Below are 24402 nucleotides of genomic sequence, written 5' to 3'. Positions count from 1 at the left end.
GGGGTGTGAACAAGTTTAAAGATCAACATGATATTATAAGTTTTAACAAATTGATTTAGATGATATCGCATTGAATCTTGATATGTTATTTTATTTTATTCGCTTTGGAGTTTGACAATAAAAATAAATGCAATTAATATCCTAGAATGGTATTATGCTTTTAAATCATTTTTTTTTAATCGGTGTATCATGCTTTTAAATCTTAGTCTCCAAACATTGGGAGTGTTAGAATGTCTTAACTGCCTTTCATTGCACTCCTCATGAGTTCATTTTTCAAAAGTATTTTCTTACAATATTATACAGAATATTATTGCTTTTTGGAAAAGAACAATGATATTATGCATCCCTCGTGTGCTTGGTTTTGTAAGGGACTAGGACCCTTGTATACATGTTAGGTAAATGAGGGATATTATAGTAGAACAATCGATTTTTCTCGAGCGATTAGAATAAATCCCTAAAGACGTCATTTTATCCATCATACTCTATTCCTCCTTCGCTTTGCTTTTCCTAGAGGCACCTGTTTATATTTCAAAACCATACTTCAGATAACAATTGAAAAACAAAAATCACGAAGCAAATAATATAGAATTGAGCACATTAATTTTCAAAATCCAACTAACTTAAGCCTCCTTTTACTATCACACAAAAATCCAAAATAATACTCTATTCTTTCAACATTACATAAAACATTTGACAAATTTAATGCAAATTCCTAATGTTATAAAAATTAAAAGAGAATTACACCATAACACAATTAACATACAATACATTGTCGTGTTATATATAGATTTTCCATGACTACACACTTCCCAAAATGGAGTTGAAATCAACAAAAGAATTCATAATTTTGAATTTGAAAATAAATATAAGATGTCTAATCCACATGTGATTGAGAGGCTCAATGATCCCTCTAACTCTTTATCAACGATATGATATGGAAAGAATTGTTTTTTAAAATCTAATACACAAAATAATAATTTCCATATACAGATAGGTTGCAACCATTATGGTATAAGTTTGATACTACTTAAGTTCAATGTTAATCATTTAGTTTGTCAAAAAAGGCATCACTCTAACCATATGATGCTTGATACATCTACACTATGTAATATAACTTTCATGATAGTTAAATTGTCCGATTAAAAACAAGACATTGTAGAATAAAATCATTTTCAATTATTTGAGGAGATCTATTTTCCTCTAGATGTGGGAAAAGGTAGATTATTTGGTAAGAAATATGTTGGAGAGCCCAACCTATGCATACATAATAAAGAATTCCATATAGAATTACAAAGCTTTAGCTACTAATAAGCACATCAAAATATTAATAAAATATATTGTACACATGCCAATCAATACAAAAGCCACCATAACAAGCTTAAAAATAGAATTGCATTTACCAACCAAAAAAGCCTAAACTCAAGAAGAGATAACCAGCTTATACCAACTAACCCCAAAAATGAAGCAATCCCCCACTTCTCCCTACTATTTGGCTCATTTGCACTTCCACCTCCTCTTCCACCACACCCTCAACTCCTCTCAAATACCAATGCCAAAATTTAGTTTGACCCACCAAATATGGGAAATGGATACCCTTACCAAGCTCTTGACAATACTTTTAGTGGTGAATTGATTCACTAGAGGATGGTGTAGTCACTCACCAACTCTAGCCTACCTTGATAATGAGATATATGAAGCTCTGCCAATATTGTTCTCATAGTAATGTCCCTTAAAAAATAAATTTCTCACTTCACTGTCTCACCATCTAACTTGTTGTAGACCCATTATCTAGAGGGAGACGAAGGTGTTTCTCCTCCAATTGCCTTACCTCTTTAGGCTTTGAGACTAACACCTAATTGATATCATTTGTCTCTTCCATATCCACAATCTCCCAGCTGGAACATTTTTACCAACCAAAGACAAGGTTGGCATCCAACACCACAAAGCCCAATTTAGCCACGCATCCACCCTTTACAGTTGACTTTGAATTGTTTCTAAATTCCAAATCTCACTATCCCAACACCTTGCACACAAGCCCTAGTTTTCCCAAGGAATCACAAGAAAATATTTGCCTTATCCAACAATCCAACAAAGAGCTCCTTCCCTTCTTATTTTTGCCTACCTTGTTGGAGCTAGCCATTATATCTCCCTACAAACAAAAAAACTACTGCAATTATGCAACCAAACCATCCAACATTGTGCATTACAACAATGCCAAAATGCCAAAATTTAAAGTCTTAAACATGTGTGAGCTAACACTCCTACAAGATTCATGATGTTGAAATCTACCATTCAAATGCATAATCTCCAATAAGATGTTAATGCAAGTCTTGCTTCTTATGGTCATGTATGTATACAATTAAGCTATCTTGCATAGCTATCTACACCATCACAAATGCTTACACCTCAATACAACCTTACCACTTTGTTTACCCTCGAACTTAAGAACACTTACCCTTTTTCATGGTAAAGGTATGCCCACTTTATATGTGGGGTATTAGGTGGCAGCTATTATATGGTGTAGAGTTTGTACTTGTTGAAACATTATCATCGCTTCATATGATACATTACTTTGGAACTGTAGCCAACTTTCATCCCTTGTTGTCTTGGAGAATGTTAAGGCCGAGGTCCCATGGGAGGGGGCTTCAAGATCTATTTTTAAGGTCCAAGAGGTCCTATGAAACAAAAAAAAAAATGCTACAAGATTAATTGGAATTTCTAAAAGAACAGCCCCTACTTTTTTGGACTGCACATTTGAGTGGCTGGAAAAGGTGGGGGTATAGAAATTGTCCCACTAGATTCGTTTTTTTTCTACTTGTCAATCATCTGAATACTTTCAATTTTTACCAGTTAATTTTCGTGTTATTTTATACTTTTTCTCTACTGAATTGAGTATGTTAAATAATCAAATTCATGAAACTGTCAGCTTCCATAAATTTGGAAGTTTAAAATTTCAACCTTAAACTACACTACAAGATTCATGACCATACCCTTTAAAATTAACTTAAAAAATTTCAACAACACCCACTGAAATTTGAAATTTTTGAAGTGATTCTTGATATTCCTCTCCATTAAGAAAGAAAATTTCGCCTTTATCGTACTAGTCTAGTCTTTGTTTAGATTGCCATGACATTCACCAGTTTTGGCTTTCAAGTCTGACAGGTAATCCGAACTACTACATTTAGCCAGAGATTTGCTTCCCCTAACGTCGAGTTTTTCCAAAACTTTAACTATTGAAATTCACGAGATAATTTGATTTGGTAGTTTATTCGTCCTTTCGATAAAAACGCATAGGTAAGCTAAGGCTTGATACATCGGATATCACGGTTACACCAGTTATCGAGGAATAAATTTATGCCAATACTTCATCAGAAAAAAGATAAAGTGTACTCTTACAAATACTTTAGTGACGACGAGAGCTGTAGGAAGTCGGCAAAACAAGAGAACAGAGAAGGTTAGGGATCTATGATAAATTAAGTTAATTCACTAACTAATTAAAACTTCATAACTTGATCAAAGTTTAGTAAGTTTGTGAATTTTTAAGTTTGATTGAGCTTCCAACTGTAAATCTCTATTATTTTCCATAATTTTTCTATCCTTCCTTTGGCTCTTAAATAAAGAATCTTGGTATGTTTAATTTGAACCATGTTTGGTGTGAAGCAAATTTTCGGTCAACGTCGATGTACAATACCAGAAGTGTGTTTACTTCTTGCCACTGTAGGGAATAACAGCCTCAAAAACACCTTTCCTGGGTTTAGGGTCATGATGGGTTTTGAGTAAGGTTGTTTTAGAGAATTCTTAAGGTTTTAAGTAGATCATTATGCCGTTTATTTTCAAAATCTTGGCCAACATTTATATTGTACCTTGAATGTAAGGTATGGTAGCCTTCTTCCTCCACGTTAGTGTTAGTCTTGGGGGAGCTTCGTCTCATATGAGCCTTTTTAGAGGTTTTATTCATTTACCAGTCGCATACACATCTACATACAGTATACATCATCTATGTGTATGTGTATATATAGATTAATAAAGATATATTTTATGTATATATGTACATGGTAGAGAGATACATTGTGTGTGCATGTGTATATACAAATAGGTACACATGTATATCTATAAGTAGAGGGCCGTGGCTAAATTGGCTCCAAAACCGCTGCGTCGTACTTCGTGTTATTGACTACTTGGAAAATCGCAACCATTGCTTGCATGATCAGCGGTGTGTAATGCATGACTAGCTTTTGTGTTATTGACTTTCCGTAGTACGTTTGTGCGTTTTTGGAGCCAGAATAGCTACATCCTAAGTGGAGATACACCCATGTATGTAACTGTGTTGTCTTTAAAAATAATCTGATTTTATGACGGCTTTGTCTATTAGAACCCTTACAATCTCTAACCTTAAAAAAAATAAGTGTAATTTAAATTTCCAACTTACAAAATGGGTATTGAGACTAGTTAATAATCAAAGCCTCTAAGAAAGATCACAGGGGAAGGAGGTTGCCTTAGACCAACACTTAACCCGGTAGAAGGCTGCTTTCATAACACATGCAAGGTCAAGGTGTTTATCGCAACAACATTTAATTTTGTTGATAAAACACACATACACTTACAATCATGGTTGTAAATCTATACATACGTGTGTCTATGTATAGAGATAGAGACAAAAACTTGCATACATGGATATATCTCTACTTATAGATATGTATCTATAGTTATATCTCTATTTATAGATATAAGTATGCATATATACACATGCACACATATACTATATATCAATTTTTATCCATATATACATCCATGTATGTATATCACCTCGATAAATATTTGTTAAAACAACATGACTTCAAAAATACTTGAATTACCTAAAAAAACATAAATTTTATGCAGAATACAATTACAAAATACATCTCACTTGAAGCATTGAGTACATTTCTAGGTATATTAGAGCAGTAAGCTCTTTTTTTGCAAAGGAATCTAAAGGTGAGTTTGAGAATGACATTTTAAAAAAAATTAAGCCATATCATTAATGCTCAAAATGTTCAAGTGGGTCGAAGATTGAAGCCATCTTAGATTTGCCTCCTGCTACCACATTGACAGAGTTAAAAGGATTCCTTGGCTTTTGCAGTTATTACAAAAGATTTGTTAAAGGGTTTCATAGCTTGCAACACCTTTTATGGATATGGCCAAGAAAGGAGCTTTTGCATGGTTACAATTACCACAAGAAGTTTTTGCTAGCTCATGTCCTATACTTGTTGTACCAAAGTTTTCTTTTCCATTTGTTATAGAATGTGATACGTTGAGGGAAAAGATTAGAATTGTATTAACATTAAAGGAGCAGCCCATACCAGTTGAAAACATGAAGTTGAATGAATAGAGATGATGGCCTCTCTATTTATGACAAAGAGATGTTAGCCATCATGCATATTTTGTAAGAGCTTAGACAATATCTAGTTTGTATCAGATTTGTGACGAAGATAAATCATAACAACTTGAAACTCCTCCTTGTCCAACAAGATTTGAATGACAAATAACGAAAGTGGTTATACAAGCTTCAAGCTTATAATTTTGACATAGAATATATGAAAGGAAAAATGAATGTAATTTCTGATGGACTTTCTAGAAAGCCTGATTTATGTTTGTTTCTATTATTACCACTGATTGAAAGGTTATCGTTATGGCAGAGTTCACTAAAAATGCATTTGCTAATAATCTCCTTAATGGGGAAGTGAAGGATGACAGGTATTTAATGATAGATGGTCTTATCCTCTATAAAAACAGAAATTTCTTAATTCCAAAATCCAAGATGAGGGAGAAGATTTTGAGATCCTTCCATTATGCACCATTAGCAAGGCATTCAAAATAATACAAAACATATAAATAGATCAAGAAGAGAATCTCTTAGAAGGGACTTAAGGACGATGTCCTTAAGCATATTGAAGAATGCATTGTTTGTCAATAAAACAAAGAGATGCACAGTTTTTCCTACAAAATTGTTACAGAATTTTTCTATTCCTGATTAGAAGTGAGAAAGCATATCCATGGACTTCATTATAGGTCTCTCCAAGGTAAAAATAAAAAATTGCATTTATATTGTTGTGGATAGGTTAACTAAGTATGCACACTTATTTCTTCAAAATTTGAAGCCCCCAAATGGCCAATTTATTTCTCAAAAAGGTGTTTAAGCTACATGGGTTGCCTAAAAATATTGTTAATTGAGACAGCAAATTCCTCAATGTTTTTTGGTAGGAGTTGTTTCATTTAACAGTTACAGAACTTACTCCAAGAACAAGCTATGCCATGTCCCTTTTTCAAACTAAGGAAATAACTTAATGATTTAATTTAAGTTGCTGAAAATGTAACTTTAATTTTATAAAAGGAAACTTATATTTTATTATTAAATTATAAAGTACCTCAAAGTGACGTTATAAAGTATTTTCAAAAGAGGGCCTGATTTGATGTTGCTAGGCCAAGGTACAAAATGAAATATTAAATTAAAAATAAGAGACTTATTTTGGAGGGCTAAAACTAGCAAATAGGAGATTATAAAAAAATGGGCCTGAAGAAAAAGAATCCATTAAATATTTGCCCAAAACCCTTTTCTTGAAGGTTGAACACTTGTTGTTCATCTTTTAGCCAAAGGGGTTGAGCACTTGTTCATCTTTTAGCCAAAGGACAAAAACCTTCTTGATTAAGAAAACAGAGGACAAAAATCCTCTTAGTTTCCTCATTGGATTTGGATACAAAAACCATATGATCATATAGAGGCGATTCGCTCCAAGGATTGCATTTGAGCAGAAAGTTTGTTTGTTTTAGAAGCTTATTGAAGATTTCCAGAGTGACCCAAAGATTGAAGATTTTACAGTTCACGCAATGAATTTTCAAATGAAATTTGAGTTTGTATGTATCAATGTTTCAGTATCCTACTTTGTTAATTACAATTATCAGTTTTGGTATAAACTGCTGGTTAATATTTTTTATATTATTTGGTCGTACCATATTTTGTTATTGATAGTCATTGAGGAGCTGTTGATGTTCAATTAGCTTATGTTTTGTGAGGCTGTATATAGTACAGAAGACCATTTCTTGAAGCCTTCACAATGTTCCTTTTGTTTGGCCATCGTACAATTATATGGAATTTTGTAAAAAAGGAATTATCACAGCTTATGTGAGTGTTAAAATACTGATGAATGAATGAATGAATGATTTTACTGATGTCCACGAGACTGATCAGTCTATGGGACCAAGAAAGTCACAACACTAAACCCTTTGCAGATTCTTTTCCATGTCTGATCTCCTGCTATGTATCTTGACTAGGTAGCTAGCAGTTTGATTGATCTTGCCCTCATCAAATAAATGATACATGTTGTCAGCTTTAAAGATGAACTCAAATTGAGCGCGAATAATGAATATCATCATATGCAGTGCACTCAAAGAGAAAGTGTCGTTCAATCTCTATAGCACCCAACCTGCAGAACAAGCAAGTTCTCTCTTCCCATATCTCTTTGGGCCTTTGCCACCTACCCATTTCACACCTAAGATGATGCGAACCAATCCTCAACTGTGCCACTAACAGCCTTGCCTTCCCTTTAATAATTGTCCCTAAGTAAGATTTCTCTCCATGTTCCAAGTTGGGTTAAACTCTTTGATGTAATACGCCTTTTTACGACCAATGCGGTTAGTCCACATGGCAGTTTGAAACTTTTCTATGATGAACTTCTTTATTTCCTCATTGGTATTAGGACATTCGTGCAGCTTGATGTTCCACTTGTTCAACTACTTTTTGTTTTGTTTCATCTAGGTTTTCTTCCTACAGTTAAGGCCTTCCATCACAATCTTGGGCCACCGTTGGTTATTCATATTTTCAACCTTCTTTAGATAACTTATTAACCAGGTTAAAGTTGATGCCTCCAACGGAAAAGTACCCGCTTCCGCTAAAAGGATTTCAAAAGGCACTGATGTTTTAACTTTGAGATTGCTTGTGATTAGGTGCTTTTGAATTCTTTCTAACTGTCTCCATCCACAGGTTGACATGCTGCCTCCCCAAACTTCACAACCATAGAGAACAACTGTCGTGACCAACAAACCAAAAAGAGTTTTCCTGGTTTGCCAATCCCACAATTCAGCTTTTTTGCACCGATTTTGAAGTAAATGTGACGCTTTCCATCCCCCCTGTATCCTTTTCGCTCTACAAGTCTCCCAACTAAGCTTATAATGGAATTCAATCCCAAGGAATTTGTATTCTTTCACAATTTCCAACGGACTACCTTTGAAAAGAAAGGTAATTTGTTTATCTTTCCTCTTTAAAGAGAAGATCATGATCTTGGTTTTGGTAATGTTCACTTGCATCCCCACCTCCTGACAAAAATTCTCAGAGCCCTTAAGTGATCTCTTAAACCATGAGCTGTTTTAGAGATTAGGATAAGATCATCAACGTATAAAAGTAATTTCACCACATGACCTGCAAGTTGAACACCTTCATCGTCCGATATGTTTAACCATGTTTCTAATTTATCAATGTATAAACCAAACAAAGTGAGAGAAAGAGGACATCCCTGCTTAACGCCAATGTCACTACCAAAACACTCGGACATTCCTTCCCTAGTTCTGATTTTAGCTCTAATTTTCTCATATAGTCTATGGACTGCCGCACTATACATGTCAGGGATACCCAAATCTTTGATTCTATTCCATAGTTTGTCTCTAGGCACCATGTCAAAGGCTTTCTTAAAGTCCACAAAACAACAATATGCTTCTTCCCCTTGATTGTCCCATATTTTCTCTATCAAATGCCGAAGAGTGATGCAATGATCAATGGTGGAATGTCTAGGTCTAAAACTAGCTTGACCTTTGGCCTTTTTTCCTTCCTCTTCTGCCCAACTGTTGATTTTACGCTCCACCATGTTCCCAAAAAGTTTGCCTAGAAGGGGGTTATTAGATGGGTTGTTGATATCCCCACTTTTAAAGATAGGTATAACCACACTAATTGTCCACTCCGCCGAAAACCAGAAGACAATGTAATGTCCCCTTCTCAATGATTCGCTTTCAGTGGTACATTGGCCTATCTCAGGGACCCGTAGGCTATGTGGAATGAAGAATTAGGGTTTCAAACGTTGGTGCAGCATAAACTTACTATTTTTAGTAAGCTAGGGGTTGACTGTTTGGATGATGCTATCTTACTGAATTTTCCATGTTCTGTCACTGGGTGCGAAAATTATGTTTTTTAGAGCTATATTGCTTGACTTACTATTATTAGTAAATATCAGTTCAGGTTGTTCTATTTATAGCAGGGCAGTTCAGAGATTTTGTTCAGTCCAGTGGATGGTTCGGCACTTCAGCCCTCAATTCATTTGGGTTTTGAGCAGTATTTGGCTTGCCGGATGATTTATTAAATATTAACACTGCATTCTAAGGTTAATATTTAATTATATTATTTTGGACGACTTGGGGAAATAGAAGTTTATTTTATTCAAGTGATTTTATCAATTTTTCCTAAGTCAATGACATAAGGGAAATCGAACTTATTCCATGAGCATCACTCTATGTTTTGTTTGCAACAAGTTGTCCTAGGCAAAGTTCGAACTTGTCTAAGGGAAGGGGACGCCATCCTTGAGGGAACTTATTTAATATTTTTTAAATGTGTTTGGGCGCCCTTGGGATGTAATGAAGTGGCATGTAATTTGGGTGTATTTGGGTGCATTTGCATTTGAATTTAGGGAGCAAAAAAGTTATAAATAAGAGCCTTGAGATCTCATTTGGATCATCTAAAGAATTTGCATTGTTATGTTGTCGAAATGGAGAGCAAAACAGAGCTTCGGAGTTGAGGCTTCCTAGCTAACACAGTTTCGTACTTGCAATATAGTATCTAGCTCGTGGGTGTGATTGAAAGTGGATTTTGGTGTGAGGATTTTCAGTTTGAGTTTTGGTGAGTTTTCTATGTTGCTGGTTTGGAGTGGCTGAAGCAGATTTCTGTTCATAAATCTTTGCCTGAGTATCTGTTTCTTCTGGGTAGAGGCTCGTCGGAAACGTATTGGAGAGACGATCATTCCTTTGGAAGGGCGTTTGATTTAATATTGATTAGAATTTTTGGGAGCAAATCGAAATTCTCAGTTGGCCATATCTTTTGGAGTTGCCTTGGTTTGCGTGCCATCAGTGTGTGGTGATTTTGGTGCTGGTTTAAGCTTCTAGTTTGTTCGCCTTGGTCTTAGCAGTTGTTCGCCTGAGTTCGTGAGCATTTTGGAGCTAATTCGGAAGAGTTATGTGCATTTCTATGTTGCTGGCCCATTTCAGGAGATGCTGGTATTTATATCAGAATTGTTGTTTTATGTTTTAGCTTGAAATCAGTTTTAGTCTATGATTGAGTGTTTGTAGTACTTCATTGTAATCATCTTGTATCATTGGTTAGTAGTACTAACCTCTTATTGAACTTGAAGTGCTCATTGTAATCCCCACTCCATAAGTGGAAGAGGCTGGCAGGGCCGCCTTAGTGTTTTGTAATTTCATTTGTACTTTTGTCCTCCCACTAAATAAGTGGTGGAGTGGTATTGTCCTCCTGCTGAAATATGCGGTCGAGTGATAGTTTTTATGCATAAGTCCTCCCGCTGCATAAGCAGTAGAGTGATTTGGTTCTGGTTATACTTTTGTTCCCTTGGCTGGTTTACCGCCAAGTTCTTCGTCTTCATCCCGCTGAAAAATGGAAGGAGCTGGCTTGCCGCCCAGTATTATACTTGCATTTTAATTTCCAGTAGATCAGTGAGCTAACGAACCCCTTATCACCGTATGCTCTCACCTTCCCACATTGCCCTCTTGGTGATCAGAAAGTGGAAGGGTTACTTTCAGCAGTATTGAGATTATATTTTCTAACCTTAACGGGTTATGGTGTTTGTTTGTAATCCTTATTGCATTAAAACAAAACAAAAATTATCCGGGATATTACAGACAACCTTTATAAGGAGACAAAAATCTGACTTCAAAACTTTATGGTATCCTTTTGCTACTGTCTTATTTTCAAAAAGCGGTTAAAACATTAATTTTCTGCCTATTTGTGGGTCCTGCCGGCTGTAGTCTAGAGGTAAAAAAAACTGCTAAAGGATTAAAATATTTGTAAGTCTTTTGGCTGCTACAAAATTAGCATTGCCGTACCTTTTGAAGAATGTTAAAAGTATGGTTTATTGCATCAAGGTCACCATACCACTGTTTCCTTCAGCCTGCCATACTATATCATCTTTGGAGGGCAATTAATGATGAATATCTGTATCTAATGTTAATTTTGCTGTTTAATATAGGGGCGAATTAAAAAAATTTATGGCCTTTCAGACGTTCAGTGCTCCCAAGTGAACTTACAGTTCAAGTATTCTTCAGACGTATGATTAAGCAGCTAAAATGGCCTTTCAGCCAGCCACCGGGACTATTTGTTGCGCCCAGTTTTGGCTGTTTACTATTTAGCTCTTCCATATCTATTACTAGTCACACCTTATCGGACCATAATGATCTACAATTTGTGGTAGCTACTATAATTTGACTCAACCGTGGTTTTTAGCGGCACCATGCTATTGTAACAGTTTGAGAACAACAGTTTTAATTTCTTCAGTAATTTATCAGCTATCTGGTTCGGCTTCAACATTGTTCATTGTTCATCTCTCATTATATTCTAATTTATCCTAGCTTCTATTCTGGGTAACTATTTATGTCATGTCCCCTCTTTAGTTTGTCTAGTAGAGACATGTGAGTTAGCTTATTATGGGGGTCTCGTAGGCTGGCAGTGGTGGATAGAGACTCACACAGAGAAATCAATATCCGGAGTTGGTGTTTCAGGTAGTTTGTGGGCCGTTGGGAGCAGTTCCTTGATTTTAGGGGGATTCCCTACTTTTTAGGAAGTTGTGGCAGTTTCCATATTTGAGGTTCCACAGGACCATACCATGGTTTCAGTTTCAGGAAGATTGGGTGTGTTTCCTAGTTTCTAGGAGCATCCCTAGATTTTAGGGATGGGATTGCCAGTTGGCCCATCTTGTGTGGCATCAGTCACAGACAAGTGACAAAGTCAGATTCATGTTTGGTTGGTTATTTTGGGCTATTATTGGATCTATGGAAATATTTTAATATATTTAAATATTTCCTAAGTTAGCGATTAAATAAATTAAAATAAGGCTATGTATATAGCCATTTCGGAGTAATAAGGGGTTTTTGGCTTCATCTGGTTTGATATGCCTATGTGTTATAGCTCGTTGAAAAGGTCTTGAACTTTGCTACATGATTCTCACCTCCCGGAGTCGTTTTGGATGCTTGAAGCTATTTATTCGCAATAAAGTGATATTTTTCTATAGTTTGACGCCATAATTGGGAAAGTGTCACTTTAATTATAAAGCGCAAGCTTTAATATTCTTTAGGGTTCGACTTGCAAAGGGAAAGGAGTTATAAGGAGATGAAAACCTAATTGATAGCATCTTTGATCATTTTGAAACTTGCGAATTTGGGAATTGCTCTGGAAGAGTGATTTTGGTCTAAGACGTAAACCCCAGGTCTGAACTTGCTGGGATGTAGCCCTCAGCAGGAGTTGACAGTGGATTTATCCAGGATTGCACAGAGATTGTCAGAGGTAGAAGACACATCTTCTTGGCCTGAAGATCCAACGTGCATATTGGGGGTTTCAACAGGGCGGCTGGTCTATTTCAGCTGGCACGTGATTTGATGCAGCTTCCACGCCTCCTTTGCAACCACGCCTTGTTTGTATGTTGGCTTGAAGGGTTGTATTCAGCTTATTTGGTCTTCCTTGTTCGTTGCCAGTAATATTCCTCCATCTGGCATCAATCCAAATTGAGAACAACTCCAAATAAATGTATGGATTCTTGCTGAATACAAAACTAGGTTATTTGCCTGGTATGATTTGCAGTATTTTCAGATTGCTTAAGTGTTCTTACATATGAACATTGTTTACTGTTTTATTTCACAGTTGTTGCTATTTATCAATTACTTTACTTATAACATCAAAACCCAAAAAGAAACAATCCCTTTCTGCAACTTCTGTCTATTCTATAAGATCACCGGAAAATTACAAAAATATAGTATGTTTAATTAAGAATTTACAGCAGCAACAGCAAAAGGATCCATTTGGGATCTTTCAATTTATGTGTTTTTAGTTACATATGAACTCTTTGACAAAATAATAAAATATCCACTTTCGAATTACTAGCCAACTATTTGTCATAATTCCTGAATTTGAATTTTTAGATGCTTTATCAATTAAATTGTAATCATCTGCGAGGTTCACCACCAGATCAGCTTTAATTCGTAAGGCTGGATGGCTATGCCGCTAACACATGGCTAATTGATTAAATTTTTCACAATGCATACATTGTACAACTATGCAGCTTGATGCCTGTCAGTTAGTATCCCAATCACCATATACTCTCACCTTTCACACAGGTGTCTGAGTGATCAGAAACTGTAAAAGTTGTGCATTTAATGCTAATATTTGTGAAAAGCCAAAACTACTAGTTTTGGGATATCACAAGCAAAAAGATCTAACAACGCCCATTGAGTTTTTAGAGACTAGAGGAAGAAAAAAAAATGTGCCCTCCAACTGAGAGAAGGGAGAAGAGGGGATTGAGGGGCCATTCTCCTACTGTGAAAGAGGTCTTCAATGTCTTAGACAAAGATGGAGATGGAAGAATTGCTTTCAACGATAACCAAGACTTCTTCAACAACCACAAACAATCTTATCTTAGTAGAGAGGAGATTGAATCCATGATCTCTGTTGCAGACAGAAATCATAATGGGTTTGTGGAATTTGAAGAGTTTGAAGGGCTTATGACTGGTTTGATGAGGATGGAACAAAAGAATGAAGGAAACAGTGCATTGGAGGAGGCATTCAGAGTGATGGACAGGGATGGAGATGGGGTTGTGAGCGTGGGAGATTTGAAGAGCTTCATGGATGATGCAATGCACCAATTGAATGACGAGAATGTTGTGGAGATGATAGAGGCTGCTGGTGCTTCTTCTCAGTCAGGCATCTGCTATAAGGATTTTCTGGCTTTAATGATCACCATGGTAAATGGGTCCCTGTGATTCTGCTTTTGGGTTCCAACACAATCTCTTCTGGATTGATGTAAACAATTTTGTTAAATGTGAACAGAGAGTTTCTAAATATTCTGCCTATATTTGTTTTTCAATGTGTTTCTCATTAGCCCAAGAAGCAGAAAATGAAAAATTACATTGTTTATGTACGGATGCTTATTATGTTCTCCCTTTGTATCAAATGGAGGGGTTCTGCCTATTTTGTTTTTTTGATGTATTTCCAATTCACTAAGGAGCAAAAATTAAAAATATCACATTAAGGTAATGCATGCACTAAAGTTCATTCTTTCAATGTGTGCTTCAGAGGTTTAAATAATAAACGGCTTCTTTTGATAAATCTTGTGAACATGTATGTCAGGGAATTGATCAAATATATTCAGTAAATATTTTTGGTATATATAGATATGGAATTTTGAGCCAAATACATTGTGATAGAAGTGATTTGTTTATGGTTAATGAGTGTTCTAGAATCAATGAAGTTTATGTTTGTTATTGTGGTTCACTTTCGATATTATAAAAATGATCTATATGATTGTGGACCTAAACAATTGCATGGACCTAATGTTTGTAAATTTTTTAATGTTCTCCCTCAACTCAAAGTCAAGGTGATTTCATTCCTTTTTTCCTTATTTAGCTATAGCTCTCCACCCATCAATATATATACATACATATAAATACACACACACAATGTTTAAATGTTTAGATTTAATACTTTATTTATTTGGTATATATATATATATCTGTGTGTGTATATATACATATACACATATATACACACACACACATATATATACACATATATGTGTGTGTACATACATACATATGTGTGTGTGTGTGTATAATATTTTTTGGGTGAACAAAGAGTAAACGATAATTAAAACATAGACGGTAACTCATGCTCTACTCCTAATTGTTTAAATTTGGGATGAGTGTTTCTCATTAGTTCTTACAGTCAACACTTATAGAGATGATCAAACATTTTGAGGATTATGTCAGCCACAGTGATATTTAGGAATGAGTGTTTCTCATTGGTTCTTACAGTCAACACTTATAGAGATGATCAAACATTTTGAAAATATGTCAGCCACAATGATATTTAGATCCTTGTTCACATTTTTTCAACTAAGTGAAAGTCTAACACATCATTTTAATAAATCCTATCTGAGACTAAGTTAAGAAAATATCTCAACGATAAGCGCACAGTAGCTGATTGAATAATGTTCATGAATTACCCACTCAAAGTTTACAGATGACGCTGTTCTATTTGGGGAAGCTAGCATCAAGGAGGCCAAATGTATAAGGGAAACATTGACGGAATATGAAGGACAATCAGGGCAAAAAATGAATGTGGATAGATCTAGGATCTACTTCTTCAGAATTAAGAACACAATGCAGAGAAGGATAGCTGCAGTTCTTAGATTCCAAATTGACAAGCTCTCGGCCAAATACCTGGGGGTACAGATATTTGGTGGCATATGTACAACAAGACATTGGCAAGAAGTGGTGGATAAATGTAAAAATAAGGCCATGTCCTGGAAAAATAGATGCCTCATCAGCAAAGTAGAGAAAAGCATTGAGAAACATTCAAACGTTTCCTACGGGAAGGGTCAAAAGAAGAAAGGAAAATACCACTGGTCAGTTGGGAAAATGCTTGTAAGGCAAAAGATGATGATAGTGCTGGGTTGAGAAATTTAAAAATGCAAAACTTGGCTCTGGGAGTGAAATTAATTTGGAAAATGTACATGCATTATGTTTTAATCTTCTTTGAAACAAGTGACAAATTGCATTGTTTGAAAGGGGGGCAAAATTTAGACCTAAAATTTTTCTTATTTAATTAAATAAATATTATTTATTTAATTCTTATTTCATCTATTAATTAAATAAATACTGTTATTTATTTAGTTAATTCATTATTTTTTTTTATTTTTTTTTAGATTGCAGGAATCAGGTATATATGTATGTATACAGATATGTATATATATACCAAATAAATAAGCAGCACATCATCATCTAAGATACTTGGTGGCTGATATGTATATCTAAGATACAGATATGTATATGTATACAGAATTAAAGTGGCTGATACTTGGTGAGAAAAAGATAACCAAGGAGCACATCATCATCTAAGTCATTATATTCTATGAAATCAGTAACAAACATCTTTCCCATTATTTCTATAAGTACATCTTGTGCATACCTGCCGATTTTTATCTTTTCTCCATTAATGGCGTAAGTATTTGGTATACCAGGCTGTGGTTTCCATAATTCTGGTGGAATGGCATTTGTTTTGGCTAAGGATCTGGCTGATCCTGTGTCAATAAATGCATCTAATGGTATTCTTTTAAATCCCGGAAAACAAAAATTTATCCTGATAAAATTGCCATGATTAGCCAATAACAAAGAACAAGCTTTATCTCTGGTTTTTCTGATCAGGTTGTTACCACTGCTGCTGCTGTTTTCTGCTTCTTCTTTTCCTGACTCTGTGCTTGGCTCAGATCCTGACTCATCGTGTTGTTGATCTGCTTTGAACAAGACATCCTTTATTTCTCCCACTGTGGCAGAAAGATTTCGGATCTCTTTCTGTTGAGTTTTAACTAATCTAGTAAGATTAGTAGTATCATCAGATAAAAGATCTATTTTTTTGAAGACAACAATAATATCAGAATCTGTATCCTTGTGATGTTTGGAAGAATTATTTGAAGGAGAAGATTTTTCTCTAGCCCATGGCGAGTTCTTCTATCCATGGTCTAAGTGTTCAAGTTTTTTTTGTCTTTTGAGCCATTTTTTGAGCTCAACTTTTTCTACTTCAAGCTTCCTTAATGTAGTAGAGTGTTGTTTGACTGCTATCTTTCTATCTTCTTTGGTTCCCGAGATTCTATGAAGATCTTTGGATTCCTCTATCTGAATTTTTATCTCTATCTTTTAAAGTATCTTTAAGTAGAGAAACCAAATAGTCATCTTCTTCAAAGGATGATTCTGATCATGAACTTTTATGTTCATGCCTCCTCAGCCTATCCTTTAGATCCTTATGTTTTAGCATATATCCTTTGTCAGGATCTACTTCTATTAATTCATACAAACTTTCTAGTTTATCAGAATAATCTTTACTGCATACAATGTCCCAATCCTGATTTTCCCTCTCAAACATGGCATATATTTTAGTTCCAGGATTAAGTTTCTTGGGACAATCAATTGCATAATGAGGTCCTTTACAAATGAAGCATTTAATTCCCCTGGGGACCTTTTTGTTCCTTTTCCTTAGTAAGCATGGCGGGGTTCTTCTTGAAATTTTTCCCTTTCTGTATGGGATCACCTTATATTTCTTTCTTGATCCATACTTACCATGTTTGTTTTTCTTGAAAGTGATTCTTAGAGGTTCCAACCAGGGAACACGAAGATCCCAAAAACGCATCGTTTCCCCTCCAAAAATAATTTCTCCAGTAGGAGAATGCATAAGATATTTACCTAAACCAGTAAGCCCTTGGGCAGACACCACACTAGCTCCATCAATAGGCTTTGTTGCCTGTGCCTCTGTCTCCACTAGCTGAGCTTGCTATGCTGCTAGGTCTTGATCCCGATCTGGGAAACGAACTACTGTTTTTGCTCGTCATCCTCAGAACTATAGGCTGGTTGCCTATCCAGCAAGCGATAGATGACCAGCCTATAGTTTTGAGGATGACCCTAATGGTAAGAAAGGAACTTTAAATGTAGAGTTGTTCTTATTTTACCCGAAGATTTCGAATTAGCTCCTCCAGATCGTATTTATCCCGAGATTAAGGAAAAAATTGGTGATCTTTATTTTCAAAACTATCATCCCAATCAAAAAAAGGATGGTCCAGCGATGGCTTTCCGGTAAACAACCCCCCTTTAGAATAGTAGGGGCCCATAGAATTGTAGGGCCGTCCCATCCAAAGTTTTCTACTGTGAAGGAGTATGCATAGTTAATCTCGATCTCCCCCATCCTTGCATTATTGTAGGAGCTTTCTTTTTTGTACATGAGATGAGCGTGGCAAAAAATTATTGACATATGAATAAAACTATATTATTCATCCTATATTCATTCAAGAATATAGGAGAATACAAATGAATAATAATTTGCCAAGATCCTAATTATATTAGCTAAAGCCTATCTGTTCTTATTTATTTCTATTACAGCAAGATGGACCTTGCCTAGGATAAGAATGGACCAATTATTGGATCTTGGGTGGAAATTTCTTTTCTCCATTATGATAATTTCTAGAACACTTCTTACATATACACTTTCCTCCTCCTCCACAGCCTCTCTTCTTAAACTGTTTGAGTTGTGTCAAATCTGTCAGCTGATTGATTGGTGGATTATTACAAAATTCTTTCAAATTGCAGGTGTAGTTATATTCATCTTTATTTGCCTGTAGTGCTCCTAGCAAACATTGCTTTTCTAGTTTATACCCAATGAACCTTTTCAGTTCTAGGAATGTGCATTGATCTACTGTCAAATGTTATTTCTTGATTATGTAATCTTCTGCCCATTTTCCAAGTCCACAAGGCAAAGAATTCAAGTAATACTATTTTGTTGTTAAATCATGCATTTTGTTTGCTGCAATCATATATTTTTCAAATACTAAATTGTATTCATGAAATTTGGCTAGATTTTTAAGTTTCATAGATTGCAACATTTTATTTGTTTCTAACTCTTGATTATTAATTTCTCCACAAAAAAGATCAATTAACAAAAGCTTGAAGCTTTCAAAGCTTTCAGCAAAGATATCCTTTTTTCCCATATCCTTTTTCTTTACAAATGCATTATACTCATCTATTTCGGTTATAGGTCCATTGTCTGGCAAATTATTCCACCAATTTCTTAGTTTACCTAGTAAGAGTCTTACAACATATAAGATCTTAGTAGGTTCATTCCAACCACTAGTTCTGTCAAACATGTTTTCCAGAGTATCTACCCAAGTGCAGATAGCATCATATGGTTCCACAATCTTGTCAATATTTAGGATGTAGCCACTAGTTGAATAAGGTCTGATTTGTTCAGGTCTAGAATTTTCTGTTAAAGCATCCTTCATTTCTACATCCATATCTATTTTCTTGACAGATTCCCATGGCTTAGTGGTCTGTAGTTGGTTGTAACCTGAAAAGTCTAGATCTAATTCTTCAAAGTCATCTACTGAACTATATACAGATTGTACTAAATGATCTAATTCTGAATTATTAGAAGCTGATATCTCAAAACTTTTTACACTTGATGTTTCTTCCTCTGACTCTTTATTCACATAACCAGGTTCTTCTTCCAGATATACAGGTGCTGGTTGTTCCTCCTCAATGTTTTGTTCTTGTAACCAATCCATAGGCTCTTCTTCTTTCGCAGCCAAAGAGTGTTCCTTTATTTTAGGCATGGCGATCTTGGCAGTAGGTTTAGATCTTCTGATAGAAGACTCTACTACTTTTTCAACTATTCAGGTTCTTGAGGTCCTTAACATCACCACTCTTTTAGGTTTTGGTTCAGGAACTTGGCTCTTCTTTGTCTCTTCCTCAAATGAACTGTCTCGGCCAATTTGATGTTTCCTAATTTTCTTGGTAACTAGCCAAATCTTTTCTAATTTTTTAGCTACCATATCTATACGAATTTTCTGCTCATCTATATCTTGTTTTCTAGAAGATTCAAAGTTTTTTTGGTTCTCATAGATATGCTGTAAGTAATCATCTTGGTGAGAGAGTGTGGAAGTTACTGTTTTTATATCCCGATGTTGTTGTCTCACCTGATAACTTACACTAGCACTATCATTCATCAAAGAAGTAATTTGTTTTTCTATTTTTGAAACTGAAGAACTTATACTATGTTGTATTGAAGAGACAATATTTAATGTAGCCTGGTTATCAATAAAAGAGCTTCCAGCATTTCTTATGTCAATTGCCATGTCATCTAAGTTGACTTGGGCAGAGATTATCCACTGTGCCATCCAATTCCTTTAGGCTTCTGATTTTTTTTGCTTTTCACCTATATCAACATGAAGTCTAGCTTCATATTTTCCCCACAATTCTTATCAAGATTTACCATTGTGAAGGTTTCAGGTGTTGGCCACCTTACCGGCTCATAACCCATAACTTCTTGTTCTTTCCCCTTCATTTCGACCTTATAAATAATCTCTCTCATTATTAGCCCTTGGAAGCTTTTCTTTTATAATTCCATATTTTTCTCTCATCCTAGTGATTTTGATTCCTTTCCCTTTGCTGGCTGGCTTCTTTTCTTCCTCTTTAGGTGTTAGAGCCAATTTTTTACTAACTTGTCTAGCTAATATATCCATAAGTTCACGATTACTATTTAGATCAGACAGGGTAGCTAAGGAAGCCTTTGAGGGATAGGGATTAATAGAAGGTTGTTTATATATAGGGAAATAACTGGATGATCCTATTTCTTCTTCAGGATTATAGTCCATATATGGCTTGTTTGAGGTGATGGGAAAATTTCTAGATAATGAATATGACCTGGAGGATAAACTTGATCTTCCATTGGTCGACGTCTCTAGTTCCTCAAGTAGAGTTTCATACATAGAGTGATCCTCCATGTGAGTACATATATGTCCCTAGGTTAGACTTGTTCTTTTTTTACATTGGTTCCTCTTCTTATGAATGGTCTACCCTTAGTGAATGTGTGCAATCCCCTTTTTCCTTGTCCTTCACACTCGGGAGGTAGGACTCTATTGCTTCCTTATTTCTATGGATTCACTTTTCTTTGTTGAGTTGCATCTTTCATAACTTGATGTTTAATTACTTTATGTTTTGTGAGGTTGTACATAGTACAAAAGACCATTTCTTGAAGCCTTCACAATATTCCTTTTGTTAGGCCATCATACAATTATATGGAGTGTTGTAAAAAAGGAATTATCGCAGCTTATGTGAGTACTAAGATACTAATAATGAATAAATGGTTTTACTAACGTCCACGAGACTGATCAGTCTATGGGACCAAGAAAATCACAGCACTAAACTCCTTGTAGATTCTTTTCCATGTCTGATCTCCTGCTATGTATCTTGACTCAGTAGCTAGCAGTTTCATTGATCTTGTCCTCGTCAAATACACAATACATGTTGTCGTCTTTCAAGATGAACTCATATTTTGCATGAATATCATCATACACAGTGCACTCAAAGAGAAAGTGTCGGTCAATCTCTATAGCACCCGTCCTGTAGAACAAGCAAGTTCTCTCTTCCCATACCTCTTTGGGCCTTTGCCACCTACCCGTTTCACACCTAAGATGATGCGAACCAATCCTCAATTGTGCCACTAACAGCCTTGCCTTCCCTATAATAATTGTCCCTAAGTATGCTTTCTCTCCATGTTCCCCAGTTGGGTTAAACTCTTTGATGTAATACGCCTTTTTACGACTAATGCGGTTAGTCCACATGGCAGTTTGAAACTTTTCTATGACGAATTTCTTTATTTCCTCATTGGTATTTAGGACATTCGTGTAGCTTGATGTTCCACTTGTTCAACCATGTAACGTTCCGGACCTGTACGGTGTAGATCAACCGTACAGTGGAAGGGGACACCCGTGCGGTGACTGGGTGGACGTACGGTGGGAGAGGAAGATCGTACGGTAGGGGATGGAGAGCACGGCGTACGGTGTAAATGTCGTACGGTGGAGTGAGGGGAGACGTATAGTATAATAGCCGTACAGTGATGTCAAGCGGTCGTACGGTGGAGCCCAAATGTCATGTCCACTCTTTAGCTCTATCTAGCAGAGACATGTGAGTCAGCTTATTTTGGGGTCTTGTAGGCTGACAGTGGTGGATACAGACTCAAAGAGGATATTCAGTGTTTGGGATTTGGTATTCTAGCAGTAGTGGACCAATTTGGAGCAGTTCCTTAATTTTAGGAGGCATTTCCTTCTTTTGTGGAGGCTATTCCTACTATTTAGGAGGATTTGACAGTACCCAGAGTTGGGTTACAATGAGACTATTCCTTGGGTTCAGTTTCAGGAGATTTGGGTATGTTTCCTAGCTTCTAGGAGCATCCCTACATTTTAGGGACAAGATTGCTCGAGGATCCATGATTTCCGACAACAGTCACAAACAGGTGGCAGGCTCCGTTTCAGACTTGTGGAGTCAGATGAGCATTATATGGCTATTTGGGATATTTTTTTGCTACTTCCTAAGTTAGCGTCTTATTAATTAAATAAAGCTATTTATATAGCTAATTGGAGTAATAAGGGGATTTTGGCTTCTTCTGGTCAGGCAGGCATATGTGTTATAGCTCGTTGGAAAGATCTTGAATTATTATAACTTATTTTCATCATCCGGAGACCTTCTCGCACCTTGAGTTTTGTTATTTGACGAAAGGGGTGTTTTTCCTATACATAAAGGCCTTTTAATTAAGAATATGCCATTATTTAATAAAGGTAAAAGCATATTCTCCCTTTAGGGTTCGAGTAGCTTTGAGAGGGAGATAAAAGGAGATGTTGGCTCATTATTTTATTATCTTTTTACATCTTCAAAGTTGGCATTTGTGAATTTGCTTTGAGGAGCGATTTCTGGAGAACTAGGACGCAAACCCTAGGGCTTGGATATTGGGACGCAAACCCCAACAGAAGGTTTCAGCAGCTTCATTTGGTTTCAGACTTGGATTGGAGCGCAAGTTCAGCATTGGAAGAGCTTTGGCTTTGGACGTTGGGTATATTGCTTGGCACGTGGGAGTTCCTTGGTTGCCTGGATGTGACTGCAGTAGCCGTACGGTCCTTCCAGCTGGCACGTGGGTTGCTGATTGGTATTCATCAGCCACCTCTTTTCATTGTGCATGGATGGTCTTTCTTGCAGCCGGCAACATTGTTTTGGTTGGTAGATACTTTGCTGGCATATCATTTATGTATTTTGCCTGGTACGATTTGTAGCTATTCTGGATTGGCTGAATATTATATTATTGCACATTATTTTCTAGCCTATTTCATATTTGCTGTTGTTGTTGTTCATTGTTTACCTATATCTAGAAAAATACAAACAAAAACAAAAGACACAACCTTTCTGCAACTTCTGTCTCTCTCTGAAAGATCATTTAATAAACAAGAAGAATTTATTTTAAAACAAATAATTAAAAATTACAGCCTGTCAGCTTAAAAGATCCATTAGGGATCTTTCACCAAAGGGTCGTACGGTGGTGAGGAGGGTGTACGGTGTGGCCACAGGAGGCCATACGGTGGTGAGGGAGGTGTACGGTGGGGCCAAAGAAGGTTGTACGGTGGTGAGAAGGGAAGGGGTGGTAGTACGGTGTGTGCCTGTGAAGATGCAAAGGTACGATGAGCTTCAGCGGTTGTGTGGTGACCTTCCGGAGTAATGGATTTTGAATATTAGGAGTCCTCCTTATGCATGTAAACCAGATTAACAGAGACGCAGAGAAAGTAAACAATGATAAAATTCAAGATTTGCCAGATCCGAAACGAGTACAATGACAAAATAGGGTGAGAGGTGAACCTCACCGAAACTGTAAATACCAAATAGGGAGGGTCTTTCACCTCCGAAATGGCGGATAACAGAACTCCAACAGGAATTCGCACAATAGAGAAAAGATACCAAAAATTCGCATACCTACAACAATGACTAACACGACCATATATATGGGCTTCAGGAAACTTCCCAAAGGGTTACAAACAGGCCGACACGACCAACCAAAAGTTGTCTAATCTAATTAAATAAAAGGGCCCGAAAGATTTGTTATTAAATTTGGGGCCTTACAACAAAATAACTAGATTTATTATTTAATTATATCGGGGACATCATAGTCCTCCCGAGCCAAAAATTGCTTGCCCTCAAGCAATTGCAGACTTGGATGTTCAATAATTTGCTCACCTTCCCAGGTGGCATCCTCGATGGGTAGATTCTTCCAGCTTATAAGGAACTCTTTGACTGTGCGTGTTCTCAACCTCTTTTCTCTGACATCGACGATCTTCGTCGGCTCCAGAATTAGTTTCCCTTCTTCGTCGATGGGTGGCAGATCCCTAGACACTGTGATGCGTTGCCCGACGGCCTTCTTCAAACATGATAAGTGAAAAACATTGTGAATCCGACTCCCCTCCGGAAGCTCCAATTCATAGGCAACTTCACCCACTCTCCGAACCACCCTGTAGGGTCCATAGAAACGCGGCTTCAACTTCTCCTTACCACTTGTCTTCAAGGAGGATTGTCTGTATGGTTGAAGTCGGAGGTAAACCAGATCACCAACCTCAAAATTCCGCTCAATCCGGTGTCGGTCCGCATACATCTTTTGTTGGTTCTGAGCCCTCTATAGGTTGTCTTTGAGAGACGTCAGGATGTCTAAACTCTCTTGAAGCCAATCTTTGGCCATCGGTGCACGACTGTCTC

At 36.4% G+C, this 24402-nt stretch overlaps 1 protein-coding gene across 1 annotated transcript in view; it reads right to left on the bottom strand.

Annotated features, from left to right (window-relative positions):
- Window positions 1-70: 70 nt before the first annotated feature.
- LOC131064871 (signal recognition particle subunit SRP54, chloroplastic) overlaps window positions 71-24402 on the bottom strand; it is a 213632-nt gene continuing 189300 nt past the window's right edge. The window contains exon 14 of the mRNA XM_057999170.2: window positions 71-517. Coding sequence (XP_057855153.1) covers window positions 476-517 — 42 coding nt within the window. The 3' untranslated portion in view covers window positions 71-475. The remainder of the gene's footprint in view (window positions 518-24402) is intronic.

This window comes from Cryptomeria japonica, chromosome 5 (assembly GCF_030272615.1).
Source record: "Cryptomeria japonica chromosome 5, Sugi_1.0, whole genome shotgun sequence".
Lineage (NCBI taxonomy): Eukaryota > Viridiplantae > Streptophyta > Pinopsida > Cupressales > Cupressaceae > Cryptomeria > Cryptomeria japonica.
This window is presented reverse-complemented; position numbering and strand designations above follow the sequence as displayed.